The following is a 15,580-nucleotide window of genomic DNA, read 5'->3' as shown; positions in this document are numbered from 1 at the left end:
TTTGTTAACAGAGACTGTTGTATCCTTCTTGTTATCTAAGGGAGTTGAAATGATGCTTGTCACTTTGTTATTATAAGACTTTCATCTTAAAAGTAAATTCTGTCTGGATTTCTAACATCAGGTTAGAATGTGCAAACATTTTTAAGGAATTTATTGATTAATTTTTCCTGGAAGTTTATGTTTGAAGTAGACTCATTCTGCAAAAGTATCATCATAGAGTTTCCTGGCTTTTGATTCACTATTGTGATTTCATAAGTTAAAGTTATCTTGAAATCAATACCTTTGTATTTTAATATGCTCTCAAAGATGTAGATATGAAATGTATCTAAATATTGAGCATTCAGAACTCTTAATTAAGTTAGTATTTACAGAAGTGTTTTAAGTGAAGAATTTCTTTTCATTAGTAACTCATGGGATTAACAGACTGATGCTTTGACTTTAACATTGTGGTCACGCCATCTTTATGTAAATAGAATATTCATTTTCTGGGTGGTAAAGAGTTTAATCTATTAAATCTGTTTACAAAAGAAGATACTGTAAAGCAGAATATAATTAATCATTGGAGATTGTGACTAGGGAATCAGTAAAATGCAGAGGCGACAACAGGGTTGGGGAATCTTTTCTACTCTAGGGAATTCTGTTAAGTAGCTGGATGATGTTAGATTTCTCTTTATCTGCTTGTTGACTGAGGTAGATAGTAACACTCTCCCTTCCTTACAGAAATGTTACAGGGGTAAAAGGGAATATAACATGAAATGTGAAGGCAATAATAGATGCTATGAAGAAGTTAAATGCTTGTTATTTTTTAAAATGTAGCTTTACATTTATATTACTTTGTAAAACTAATATAATTACTTTGTAAAAGTAATATAACTTTTATAAAGGTAATATAATTACTTTTCAGATAAAGCTATTTATCTTTATTTCATATTTTCTGGTTTTATTTAGATTTGCCTTATTCCCTCAATGATGAAAGGTTGTAACTTAATCAGTTATACCATAGTCATGTCAGCAACCTGAGATGATGATTATTTTGGGAGGGAGGAACACTTTTTTCTCTTACTAGAGGGAAGAGGGAAATTATTTGACTACAGAATGTACTATCAGTAGATACTATGGATCCCCCTACTCACCTACTGAAGATTTTAAAGTAAAAAGGTATTTTTTTAAGACAGTGGTTAATTATGTTCATTTTCAAAGATACAAAATAAACTGTAAGGGAATTTCTAATCTTAGGGTGACTTTCAGTATTTTATTAACAGATTTTTAAGTGAAGTACTATTGTTTCACAAACATGAATGGTGAAAGACTATTAAAAACGTTTTTTGCCTTACAAATCTGTTCCATTAGCAATCAATAATTAACACTTTAAGTTATGCTTGTACTTGAAAGATAAATTACTATTATTTCCCCAAATAGCAGTCAGGTGGTTTGGTAATACTAATTACAGAGAGAGTGATGTATAGTGGCTGTGCTCTTTTCTCGTCTGTGAGCTGCACAGAGGAAAGGGAAACTAAAAACTCATAAGCGATGTAGCCAAGTGTTGGCTGCTTCTCTAGAATGAAGATGAATGGCATAAAAGACCATTCATTATTTGCTATGCAAGATAGAGCTGCTGCTGCTTCATTTTTTTCCTGAAGACATCATTAATGTCTTGATATCTAGAGCAGTGGTTCTTAGCCGGGGGAGGGGGGGCGCGTTTTGTACCCCAGGAGACATTTGTCAACGCTTGGAAACATTTGTGATGGTCACAGCTGGGGGTGGGGTGGTGAGTACTACAGGCCTCTAGTGTGTGCTGAGGTTGCAGAACTGCTCTAGAAAAACTGAAGAATTTGAGGCAAGAATAAATGTCTGAATTTCTTTAAATGAATATAAAGTTGTAAAAATTGGATCTTAGCATTGATAGCTAGCAGTTTTACCTTAGAAAAGCCATCTGTTAATAAGGTATGATGGTTAAGGGCAAATTAAACTCTGATGCTTTTTAAAAATTCTTTTGTTGGCAGCGAAATGAATTTAGGTCATTTGGGGTTAGGGACATTAAACAAGCCACTCACTCAGCCTATGGTTGATTATTTTTTAATATAATTTTAATAAAATTTAGTATGAGCTCTTCATATGAATTTTCTGGTCAAAGTACATACACCATTCTTATATAGTTCCCGATATGCAAAGGGAAGCAGGATAGTTTAATAAGTTATTTCTGGAATTAAAGACAAAAAACCAAGTAGGTAGCTTTTATACACATCTTAATAATTTTCTTGTTTTAATTCCAAGTCTCCTAAGAGAAGCTTAAAACTTACCATACGTGTGAGATGTCTCCAACCTAAAACCTGGAGAATTCTTGACGTGAACCTTTTTCATGCTCACCTTAGTCTTTGTTAGAGTTATTTTCCCTATTCCAGCAATGACCCCTAGTATTTCACTTGTATTTTTGGTTAATCACCTGTTCCTATGTGTAGTGTGGAGAAAGTGAACAGGCATGTTTTTGGTTGTCACTTGTTTTGTTCCTTCTTACACTTTTAGTATGTTGCTCAAAAGTGTCACCATCAAATTCTTGTTACTAGGAACTAGGACAAGTAGCAATATATGCTGTGGAAGGGTCGTCAGTTCTGACTTAATTCTTCCCAAATATTCTTCCTCAAGATAATGTCCCATTTAAAACATGATACTGTCCCAGCTAAGAGGCTATATCATATCAAACAGAATGAATAGGAGTAGGGAAAGTATTATCAGACTCTCGTGTTTGATGTTAGAATGCCTGTTTGATATAGTTATCATGGAAAAGCGTGCACTGTAGAGCTGAGAACAAGACATATTGTATGTGTGTATTTATATGTAAGTGCATAAAAGTACGTAATTACGTGTGTGTGTATATATATGTGTATATATGGGCCATGTTTATAGTAAAAAAGCCTATGTTGTAGCCTGAAGTCTTCCTATGTACGAATTACTATAATAGGCACTAGAATTTCTGAGCTAGGAGTCAGTCTAAAATAGCTTGTTGTTGATGCCATAGTCAAATACAGACCAATACCCTGAATTTTATACCTCACATAATAGTGTCTCAACTTGCCTTTCAATATTGTCCAGTAATTCTTTGTATCACACACATTCAGATTTCTTTCTCTCCTTATTAATGCACATTTCCTCTAAAGTGTGGCTGTAATACCATCTTTTACCATGTTTTTGACATCATAACCCATGTGATCTTACTTTTCTCTATATTCTGACAGCACAATTTTCTGTACCTCTAATACTCATCCTCATATTGACTATTACCTTATTTTGTGTATTTATTATTAGAGTCTAATTATTATTTAGGTGTTGTGTTTATATTTTGTTAGGTAACTGCAAAGCACCTTATATAGCCTTGTTTGTTTGTTTTTGGTTCAGAGTAGATATTAATTTTACAATACAAGGACGATCTCATTAAAATAAGCATTCATGCTCCTAGAAAAGCCTGACATAGTACCAGTGTCAGTGTCTGTTCAGTCATCATGTCATCCATATTTATTGAGTGCCCACTGTGTGCCAGGCACTATACTAAGTGCTGGATTGTACCAGTGGACAAAACGGGCAAAACGGAAGTAGGAAATACATAATAAACATGATACTTATATGTTATATGATGTTTGCATATGCTTAAAGGTAGCAAAATAGAAATCCGAAGCCATAAAAATTTCAAAGGTAGCATGGCGTGGGGAGAGAGGTCCAAGAGGGAGCGGATATATGTATGCATATAGCTGATTCCCTTTGCTGTACAGCAGAAACTAACACAACATTGTAAAGCAACTGTACTCCAATTAAAAAAAACAAAACAAAATTAGGTTATTGGGAAAAGAAAAAAAAATGGGAGGGGCTGTAATTTACTTAAAATGAAGTCGTAGACAATCAAATCTGATTATTTTAATGATAATATAATGTCTTTCATCTTATGAGTGTTATATCTTCATAAATTTACGCAAACTGTATTGGATTAATGTATTTCAGCAACTGGTGTTGGCATTCCTTTTTTACCAACTGTGTTAGCTGAAGCAACTGACAATATAATAGAACTAATGCATTTTAAAAGCTTGACTTTTGTTTAAGAGATTGCATAATTTGCTTTTTTAATCAAAGGGGAAGATAGGAGAGTTTGAAGAGCTTAGGGGTTAATTAGGAAATACTGCATATTTTTAATGGCAAAGTTCACTCTTTAAATTCAGCTAATTTTCAAAGGAGGAAGGTAGGTTTTGTTTTTATTTTCTTTTTTTTGGTAAAATATATTGCAATGCCAATTCAGATTAGTGTCACTAGTTACTCTTTACCTTAGATGAAGGACTCTTCACATATCTCAACATCTCTCTGTGTTGTCCAGCTTAGATGATAATGGGATTTATGATAAATTAACAGAAAGACTTTGCTTTTGAATTGTAAAATTTCTTAAGGGAACTTTCATCCTTGAAAGTGACCAAGAAAGAAAATTATATCATACTTTTGTGTTAACACATCTTTTAGAAACAAGACATTCTAAGTTGCTAGGGAACAAGTATTTCAAAAGCACACAGAACACTTAATAAAGAAAAAACAAAAAACAACAACCATCCCACATTGCAAAATTCAACTAAAAGTAAATGAAATTGATTTTGTGAATATCTAAAGCAGTTGAAGGGACAGTGAATCACTTTTCCTGCTTGCATTAGTATTGAGGATATGTGAATTTAGCCAATAAAGATAGTGAAATTTAAATGATGGTGAGGGTTATACCACCTTACATCATTAGAAGGTGGAATCATATTTATTCACCCAATTCATATATATTTTTGTACAGTGTGTGCCATCTATTCTTTATATTTTTAGCTCTTCTGTCTAAAATTTCTTTTCAGAATCCTACACAATTATGAAGGTTATAATGGGAGTCCGTAGGTAATTTCATTATTTCATAAAGTCTAACGGAAATTGTACAGTTCTCACAATAGAGCTCATTTTTCATTTCAGTGAAATGAATCTGGTGACTAATGAAATGGACATGCAAAGTAGTAATTAAAAATGATGTTAATCACAACTTACAAAAATGCTTCTTAACATTTTTAGGTTTTGGAAGAGTGAATCCCTTGGGGAGTTTGTCATAGAACTACCTGTAAAAGAAAAATGAAGGTAACCATTTAAGGGGACTTAGGAAGAGCCGGGGTTTTAGCAAGAATTCAAGGCATTTAGGAGCTAATTTGGGCGGTGGAAGGAGAGGTCCAGAGCCAAGGCAGCCCCAGAGGCTGAGTATTATTGTTTGCCTCTCAGCTGAGAGCTCGTCACAGCTAACTCATTGTGTTAGTTTTCTCTTGTTAGTGTGACAAATTACTATAAATTTACTGGCATAACACAGATTTATCATCTTACAATGCTGTAGATCAGAAATCCTTTCCTTGGCTCATGGCCCGCTTCCTCCCTCTTCAAAGCCAGCAACACAGGCCAGTTTCTTCTCACACTGCCATCTCTCTGGTTTTCTCTTTCATGGTTACGTCTTCCTCTTGCATTTTTACGCACCTTTGTGATTATATTGTACTCACCAGGACAATCCAGGATAATCTCTTTAAGTGCAGCTGATTAACAGAACTTCATCGGCAAACTTCATTCCCCTTTGCCAGGTAACAGCATAGTCACAGGTTCTAGAGATGAGGATGTGGGTATCTTTGGGAGGTCATTATTCTATCTATCACAGCCATCACTATGTCACTCAATCGTATCTGAAGACTTTTCCTCCTGCTCCTCTTTTCACGTTTGCTGCTGCTTCTGCCCTTGACCCATCCAACGTGTCATCCTATGGTGAGAGAATCGGATTGGTTCAATATAATATCCTTGTTTATATAGATCCTTTGTACCTGACTCCTCACAGGCCATTAATTCAGAAATTAGTTGCTTCAAGGTCTGATATGTGCTGATGCAGTTAGGCAGGGGCCAAGGGCAAGGAATTACATTAGAACATTGCTACCCATTTGTAAGGCAGCTCCTCAGGCTGCTGTTTCTTCAGGGACTGTCCAAGAAGAAACTTCCTTCAGAAAGATGGCAGAGGTCTTCATGGCTTGTCCAGGACAAATTCCATTGGAGGGAAGTAAATGTAAAAGTATTGAGGGAAGGGGCTGTCAAGATTTTCATATTTAAGATTTAATATGCAGAAATTTCACACTCTTTCTCTTTAGGGAACTTAACGTACCATGAGCTGCAATTCTCTCTCCCAGGAGGGGAAAAAATTAGTCTCAGCATTTCAAGATTAGTCTCTTTGAGTTTAAAACAGCCTCTTGTGGTCAATTATGTATTCAATAAATTCCAAGTTCCAACTCCCTTTCTATATTCTCTGATTTTCTTAACTTTTCTCCTGGGCATCTGGGTGCAAGGGAGACTTATGCGACAAGCTAACTGGTATATTTGCTCTCTTCTGTTCTCTTGACATAGATATTAATGTGATTGCTACTAAGAACTTGGCCAGTCTCTCCAGCCTGTGTAGGGTGCCTCAGCTCTGGATGGTTTTCACCATCATCCTTCAGCTGGACCTCTGCTTCCCACTGTCCATCTTGGTCTCTGCATTAGGATCCCCCTGAACCTGCACCAGGACTGTCTCCTAGCAGAGATCCTTAATTCTCAGCTACCTTCTTGCTCATCCTAACGGGCTTTCCTATTTCTCCACATCCTGCTGAAGCCAAGGGAGGTCCGGTGGCACTGCAGACTCCCTTTGCCTAAACGTGACACATTATTGTGTCACCTCCTTCTGCTCTGGGCAGTGGTTTCCTTCTGAATGATGTGAAATGGGATTTAAATTCCCTCCACTCTGATATTCCAAAGCCTTAAACCTACTGTTCTCACTAAGACAATTGGTTAATTAAATGTATTTTTTAGATTTCTTAAAGTGAATAAATGATGTAATGTATGTGTGAAACACCTCAGAGTAGTATAGAGTAGCTGCCTGAATGTGATTGCTAATTTAATCTCTAGATCATCCAAAACTTGGAAGCATATCTAGCTTTCCGTAAACACCTCCGGGGTATGCTCGCTTCGGCAGCACATATACTAAAATTGGAACGATACAGAGAAGATTAGCATGGCCCCTGCGCAAGGATGACACACAAATTCGTGAAGCGTTCCATATTTTTGTATAACAAAGGGAGTCCAACTCGAGGATGGAAGATGCCTTAGAGGACTGGGGTGGGGAGGGTGGGGGGGACTCGAGGGGGGGGAGTCAAGGAAGGGAGGGAATACGGGGATATGTGTATAAAAACAGATGATTGAACCTGGTGTACCCCCCCCCCCCAAAAAAAAAACAAAAAACAAAAAACAACAAAAACACCTCCGGGGTATTGGTATTATTTCATGGCATAATTCCATGGTGTAATACTAAGTATTGTGACTTCTGAAACATTTCTTTAGGCATGTTTATTAAGGGATTATATCAATGAATGATGTCACTTTTTAGATATTACATATGAAGTTATTTTTAAATGTATTATTCTGAAAATTATCTTGAAACCATGGGCTTAATTAGAGCAAAGAGACTTAGAAAAAAGTTTCCAGTGAAAAGGGTAGGGAAACCATAGTCTCTGTTGTAATCACAGCAAAACTTGTCCTGTGAATTTAGGAATGAAAGGACATTAAAGCCAGTTAATTAAGGTAGTAAGAAAGAAAGAATGTATAGGCGGCAAGTATTCTTTTTGTCAAAACTAGTGTCAAGGGTGGCAGTGAGAAGATTTGAACTTTACAAAAAAATTAAAGCATATTACTATCTCAGGAGGAAAAAGATCCTGTTTTGAATTCTCTTTATGTGCTGCATTCTTTCTAGTAGAAGAAATGGAAGCCAGTGTCACGTAGTGTGTGAGGAATTGACATGTGATTTGAATGGAGCTCTATCTGGTGCCAGAAACTTATATTATTTCCACTGTGCTGTTTTTCTTTCAGGAAAGACATTGGATAAAATGGTAAAGCAGATAATTAATTTTTTTAAAAAAGGGGAAAAAAAAGCTAGAAAGAGGAAAAGATACTTAAGACTCTGTTTAAAATATTCATTATGTTAACATGCTAATAAATATTGTATAAATGTGGTTTATTTTAGTGGTGGAAAGAATGATAAATATCTGTAAGTTATGGAAATATGTCATCTTAAAAATCCGTGTGAAACCTTCTACTCTGAAAATTGTTTACTAAATATACACCGGGAGACTTTTTGAGAGCCTTCACAATATCTCATGCAGCAAAATAGAATATTACATTCTTTGAAACCAGGAGCAAGGTCCAGTTCTTTTGGTTGGGTCAGTTATATGGTTCTAACTCATTTTTATTACAAAGAACACATTTCAAATGTGGTTTTATACATAAAAGTATACAGCAGGATATTTACATTGGGGCTCTAGACTTAAGCTTCCTTGACTTTATTTATTAAAGTTTATTGGCAACCTAGATCTTATTTTTTCTAAGCATTTAAAAATTACCCTATAAACAGTACTTGAGAGAATATTCTGTATCTACTTGAGACAATATGTATATGCTTGAACTCAAATTGTTTTTTCTGATTTGTAATTCATTCATTCTTTATAGCACCTAGAATGTGTCTGGTGTACAAGATAACTAATAAATGCCATTAACTGTAGTACATAATGCAAAGTAGAGATTGTGCATCCTGAACTAATCTTTACCATTTCTCTATTCTATTCGAGTCCCTATACCACAGGAAGGAGGTTAGACTTCAGACAGAAATGGACAAGACATTAATGGTACAAAGCACAACTGTCTCTCATGCCAATTAGCTATATCAGTTTTGCTGCAAAGAACTAAATATCCTGGATCAATTAAAGTGATGTTGAGATTTATCTGTTTTTGTATCCCAAATGAATTAGCCTATTCAGGAATTCATGTTCCTAGATGGCATTTTAGGCTGAAGTGAAAGAGACAGCCTTGGGTTGGAGGGAGTTCTTCATGGATAACCTGGGTCTTTAAAAATAGGACTCAGTCATCTACCCATCAATAGAAGAAAGCAGAAGCAATCCAGTAATATGCAGGAATCCTGAGTGAAACTAAATATGAGGCTTTTATATGACTGAGTTTACTGTGTCTTGAATAGTTTGAATGAAAATCTACAAGGTCAAAATTCAAACACGTGTGAGAAAAACCTCATGGCTTGAAAAAGATAATTTTAGCAGTAAGAGTTTGATTGTAATCTTTAAAAACTATTCATTAGTTTGTCAATTTAATTATAGTTAATTTTAATTTATTAATTAAAATATTGATATGCTTTTAATCACAAATAAAAATGAATAACTTCATGTAAAACAAAAGTACTTAAAAAATTAAATATTAGCATATATATTTGTGTCCTTTGGAAACCAGTACTCACCAGCAGCAGCCATGCTCAGCTGGGACCAGGCTGTAGAACCTGTTGGTAGTAATGCGAAATGCTGGCGTTATGCCAGTAAAAAGCAGGGTTGAGCTGGTTCCTGCTTGTGCCTGGATTCATTTCTCATAAGATGGTAAAAACCTGCCAGTCCCTGGCTTTCAAAGATGGTTTAGTCATGCATGTTCAACCCATCTGTTGGATGCATGAAGGATTTCCTTCTCAGCTCAGCCCTCCAGCCACAAACACAGTCACTGATTTCCCCCCCTCCCCTTTAATTCTTCTGCTCCTGTGGGGAGTGTACACGCTCGGTAAATCAGGTGCATCTGTGCCACTCTAGGGAAATCCTTGCATAAACACTGACGTGAGCCAGAAATGTAGTTACTTTCCTATTGCTGTCTAGCTTACTTTCAGTATAGTTTCATTTGGTGAGTTAAAAAAGAATTCAGTTGCATAATAAAAATGTTTCTACTATTGCAGCTTTAACCAAACTTTAATGTAGACCTCTTCTCCCTCTGTGAAATGAGGCCCCCTGTGTCACCAGGATGACCCTGAATGGGGGAGGGGCTTAATTGTCTGTGTCTCTCTTTTTGGTCATAATAGCAGCCTAGTCTGTAGCCTCCGTGATTGCAGAGAGGGAACAAGTACAAGTCTCCCTCAATATGCATTCCCCTTCCTCCTACTTTTGTTCGCTGTACACATCCTCCAGGTTGGACCTCCCATGCTTAAATTCTCCTTCTGTTTTCTAGAATGGCCTCCTTCTTTCTTTAAAATGCTGAAGGCAGTTAATAGCAGGTTTTGAGGTTGGGGGTACAACTTCAGGTCACAAAATTGCATACGCAAACCACTGTGGTACAAGATGTTTTACAAGCTGGTAACATGACACTTTATTTTGGTAAGCTTGTGGTCTTACAGCAAACTGATATTTATCTATTTATTTCGGACACACCTAAACTTCAAAAAGATCAAGATGATGAGAGGAAAGCGTTTGTCCTTCTGATCAATTGTTTATGGTTTTCAATACATTCTAATGTGCATTTAGGAGCCAAATAAGCAATTAGTGTTCCTATTAATTTTATTTTCCCTTCATACAGATTTATGAGAAGTACCAAGATTTGTATACCGTGGAACCAAATAATGCACGCCAGCTGGTGGAAATTGCAGCCAGGGATATTGAGAAACTTCTGAGCAACAGATCCAAAGCCCTGGTGGTGAGTTTAAATTGTATTATTTATTTATTTATTTATTTATTTATTATTTATATATTATTTATTATTTATTATTTTCTGTTACCTATTTATTATTTATCTTTCATGCTTTATTTGGAGGTTTTCTTTAGTATGCTATCTTTACCTGAGAAATTGTGTTATCTAATATGTTCATAAAAGATGAGATCATGGTTTCACTGTGAACATCAAATAATGAGTTAGCTTATTTCTAATTTATTAGTTTATTTTTTATGTTAGTGGATTTAAATACAGAGAAATGGTATATCTAATTGGTACATACATCTGTTGATACATATGTAAGTTATGATGCGTAAGAATCATGTTTAAATCGTTCATACAATGTAAAACCTGTGAATACCGCCAGCATCCTTAAAGCTGCCTTTGTAGTACTTTCCTGTCTCATCACCCTGCCTCCTTGCCAGAGGTAGGTAATATGCTAGATATTTGATTACTCATTTCTTTGCTCTTTAAACGTAGCTGTACCTCACATAAATGTTTTGCTAAATATGTGTTAGTTTGCTTATCAGCTTTATTAAAATCACGTTATGTTGTATGTAGTCATCAGCCACTTGCTTTCTTCCATCAACATTATGTTTGCATGATTTATCTAGATGTTTGTGATTAGCTTTAACCCATTTTTATTCATGGTAAAATGTTATTTTGTGAGGATATCTTAATCTGTTAATTTATTCTCTGCTGGTAAATTATTATTTAGATTGTTTCCAGGTGGGTGCTACCATGAACATGGTGGCCACAATTTCTTGAACAAGTCTCCTGGTACACATGTGCAAGAATATCAATAGGGCCAGTATGTAATAGTATTACAAGACTGTAGGGTATTCACAAAATAAGCTTTACCCAAGTATGACCATGATTTTCCAAAATAGTTGTATCGATTTAGACCTCCACTAGCAGTATTTGAGTCCCCGTTGGTCCATATTCTGACCAATAGGTGGCCATGTCAGACTTCTTATAGGTAACCAAATGGGTACCAAATGGTACTTCTGTTTATTACTAATGAGATGGACATTCTTGTTTCCTGGTCAGTGACACATCTATTCCTACCTTTTGCACATTTTAATTGTTTAAATTGATTCGTAGGTTATATATCCTTGATGGTAATTCATTTAGGTTACATGTGATGTGATCTTTTTCCAGTTTGTGACTTGTCTTTTTGGTATATTTTGATAAAATAAGTTCTTAATTTTAATGGAAAGTCAACTTAAAAAAATTATTAGTATTTTGGAGTGTTTGTTTTGTTTAAGAAAGCCTTCCCTACACTGGGGTTTTAAATATTTTTTAGATATTCTAAAAGGTTCCATTTCTTTCAGATTTACTTAACCCACCTGCAGCTAATATCATTATATAGTTTTAAGTTGCAGTACGAATGAAAATTTTTTTCTAATCAATTTTCCCCGGACCATTTATTAGGTAGTTTACCTTCCCACAATGTACCCCATTTATCAAGCTGGTAGGCCCAGCTTCTCACCATATTCTTCTTCAAAAGTATCTTGAGTATTCTATTTTTTTTTAATTATTTATTTATTTATTTATTGGCTGCATTGGGTCTTTGTTGCTGCACAGGGCTTTCTCTAGTTGTGGTGAGCAGGGGCTACTCTTCATTGCGGTGCACGGGCTTCTCATTGCAGTTGCTTCTCTTATTGCGGAGCATAGGCTCTAGGTGTGTGGGCTTCAGTAGTTGTGGCATGTAGTCTCAATAGTTGTGGTTCGTGGGCTCTAGAGCCCAGGCTCAGTAGTTGTGGTGCATGAGCTTAGTTGCTACATGGCAAGTGGGATCTTCCCAACCCAGGGCTTGAACCCATGTCCCCTGCATTGGCAGGCGATTCTTAACAACTGCACCACCAGGGAAGCCCGATCTTGAGTATGCTTGAACCTTCACACTTTATCTAAATTTTAGATTCAGCATGCTATTATTCGAAAAGGCTTTACTGGGATTTTGAATGGTATTACATTGACTCAGACCAAATTTGGAAGAACTGATGATTATGATATTTTGTCTTTCTATTTATAAACATGATATTCTTTCCACCTAGCTATTTTTATGCCATTTAATAAAGTTTTAAAATTCATAAAGTTCTTATACATCTTTTGTTAGATGTATTGCCGAAGCTTAAGTTTAGCTCCTCTTACTCTACAAATCTCAGCACTGTATAGGTGTTTGTTCCAGGATAACTCTGAGTTCCCTGTTTACTTACAGCTCAGATTTTTCACTTAATGTATTTTATATATATCTTGGCACTCAGAAAATGTCCTTGGTGTTTTTGGCCCTTACACATTTTTATGTTTCTTAAAATATCCAGGATCTTGTTGTAATGTAATAGGAGGGGCCTTTGGAATATTTGGTATGCCATATTGCCAGAATGAAGTAAAGTTGATTTACAGTGTTGTGCTAATTTCCACTGTACAGCAAAGTGACTCATATATACATATATACCCTGTTTTTAAATATTCTTTTCCATTATGGTTTATCCCAGCAGATTGGATATAGTTCCCTGTGCTATACAGTAGGACCTTGTTGTTTATCTGTTCTGAAATGTAGTAGTTTGCACCTATTAACTCCAAACTCCCAGTCCATCCCTCTCCATCCCCCCTCCCCCTTGGCAACAACAAGTCTGTTTTCTATGTCTGTGAATCTCTTTCTGTTTTGTAGATAGGTTCATTTGTGCCATATTTTAGATTCCACGTATAAATGATATCATATGGTATTTATCTTCCTCCTTCTGACCTGTTTCACTTAGTATGATAATCTCTAGTTGCATCTACATTGCTGCATGTGGCATTATTTTGTCCTTTTTTATGGCTGAGTAGTATCCCATTACATATATGTACCACATCTTCTTTATGCATTCATCTATCGATGGACATTTAGGTTGTTTCCATGTCTTGGCTGTTGTGAATAGTGCTGCTATGAACATAGAGTGCCTGTATCTTTTTGATTTATAGTTTTGCCTGGTATATGCCCAGGAGTGGGATTGCTGGATCATATGGTAACTATTTTTAGTTTTCTGAGAAACCTCCATGCTGCTTTTCATAGTGGCTACACCAGCTTACATTCCCACCAACAGTGTAGGAGGGTTCCCTTTTCTCCACACCCTCTCCAGCATTTGTTATTTGTAGACTTTTTAGTGATGGCCATTTTTACTGGTTTGAGGTGGTACCTCATGGTAGTTTTGATTTGCATTTCTCTAATAATTAGTGGTGCTGAGCATTTTTTCATGTGCCTACTAGCCATCTGCGTATCTTCTTTGCAGAAATGTCTGTTAAGGTCTTTTATGAAACATTTAATTTTTAAGAAATGTATAAGTGGTAAGTCAAACTTTCATGATTGGAAGAGTCAAAGCATTATTATCTTCAATTTTGGGTGTGTGAATACCCTTTTAAAGCATCATTTATAGATGTAAATATGTTTTCGTCAAAAACTTATCTAATAAAAAGATACTTTCTACTTAACTGGTTAATTTCACTAATGACAACTGAAAATGATTCCATTTATATTGATTTTTATCAGAGTACATTTTTTTCTCTGGATGTAGGGAGCAGATAGTCTGGACATCACAGTCCCTTGAAAAAGGTCATAGAATGAAGTAGGCTGTATCTTGCCTTAATCAGATTAAAATGGGAGTCTAATGAGACTTTCTTTTTTATCATTTGGAATTGAAGGTCTAGACACCTGGTACATTATTTGAGTCCTGTGGGATCAGTAACTATCTTAAGCACATGATGGCATAATACAAAAAACACGATGACTAATTAAATGTAGAATTAGTTAGATTTTATGTGAAGGAGAAAGATTCATGTTTGTTTTCAAACTAGTTTCTTTATTTAACTTTTTTGATTTTATGAAAATAAAAAATACACTATTTGAAAGAGAAATATTTTGAGGCTAAATGAAAAATAGGTGCTACATTGTGTTGTAAATGAATACAAGATGACATTATTAATTTACTTCTATTTTTGTTGTGGGCTTATACTCAGAGAGGCTTCTGGATTAAAGGAGCTTTAATTTACCTGAGTGGGGTACCAATGTAACTACATAAATAGATACATTGGAAAATATCTTGAATATACAAATTTGAGGTACATGATAAAATTTAATGCTAGTTAGACCTTAGTGTTTACCAAGTAGCATTATCTGATTATTTCTCACAATAATGCTGTGCTCTAGACACCATTATTAGTCTCATTTTTCAATGAGGAAACTGGGTCTTTGAGGATTCCTTTAACTTGCCCCAGGAAATGTATTTAACAAGCGATGTAGGCTGGTGTTTCTCAAACTTTAATGTGCATTTGGTTCACCCCGGCTCTTGTTAAAATGAAGATTTTTATTCAGTAGATCTGGCCAGAGATATTGCATTTCTAATAAGCTCCTAGGTGATGGTCCTGGTACAAAGACTATATTTTGAGTACTAAGAATGTAAGAGGATTCAAATTCAGGTGTGTCCAACTTTGAGTTCTCATTCTTAACCTATTACACAAATATATCCTTTGGCCTAAAGAAGTATATAAACTAACTAGGAAGAAACAAAGGCTAAGTAGTATGCTGTAAACTGCTGTTCATTCAGACTGATTAAGAATTGGATGTGGCAGTTGACAGAATATTCTGGAAGGCTGTGAATTTGTCAATGAATCCTATATCAGTTAACCACTTTCAAAAAAGATCAATGAAATAAAATATACAGTATTGAAAAAAATTTCATTTTTATTTGAATGTGAAAAACTTAAAACTGTTACTGTTTTTTAGCATCGAGGTTATCAACCTAAGATACCTTTGAAAATATATTATAGATGTAAAATCTATGAAGGAGAAGTAAGTAGAACTGATTGTTCTTACATATGTACTAAAGAAATTACCTAACAGTTTGTGTTTAATAGTTCAGCTTTTCTTTTTTTAAAAGGAGATGAACTAGAGATTTTAAAAAAAAATTTTTTTTAGTAGAGTGATTACTTTTCAATACCTGCAATACTGTTTCATGCATGCATG

The 15,580-nt window shown here is 35.2% G+C and overlaps 1 protein-coding gene and 1 non-coding gene across 4 annotated transcripts in view; both read left to right on the top strand.

Moving 5' to 3' along the window:
• The window catches only part of CACNA2D1 (calcium voltage-gated channel auxiliary subunit alpha2delta 1), a 587,574-nt gene that overhangs the window by 218,446 nt on the left and 353,548 nt on the right, over positions 1–15,580 (top strand). For all 3 annotated transcript variants that reach the window (XM_057730987.1, XM_057730986.1, XM_057730985.1), the window contains exon 3: positions 10,444–10,560. In XM_057730987.1, coding sequence (XP_057586970.1) covers positions 10,444–10,560 — 117 coding nt within the window. The remainder of the gene's footprint in view (positions 1–10,443; positions 10,561–15,580) is intronic.
• Positions 7,015–7,121, top strand: LOC130852906 (U6 spliceosomal RNA). The gene has a single exon (XR_009053606.1). It is a non-coding gene; the product is annotated as a U6 spliceosomal RNA (small nuclear RNA).

Source organism: Hippopotamus amphibius, chromosome 4 (assembly GCF_030028045.1).
Source record: "Hippopotamus amphibius kiboko isolate mHipAmp2 chromosome 4, mHipAmp2.hap2, whole genome shotgun sequence".
In the NCBI taxonomy this organism is placed as follows: Eukaryota; Metazoa; Chordata; class Mammalia; order Artiodactyla; family Hippopotamidae; genus Hippopotamus; species Hippopotamus amphibius.
The sequence above is the reverse complement of the archived record's forward strand: the minus strand, read 5'-3'. Positions and strand labels throughout refer to the sequence as shown.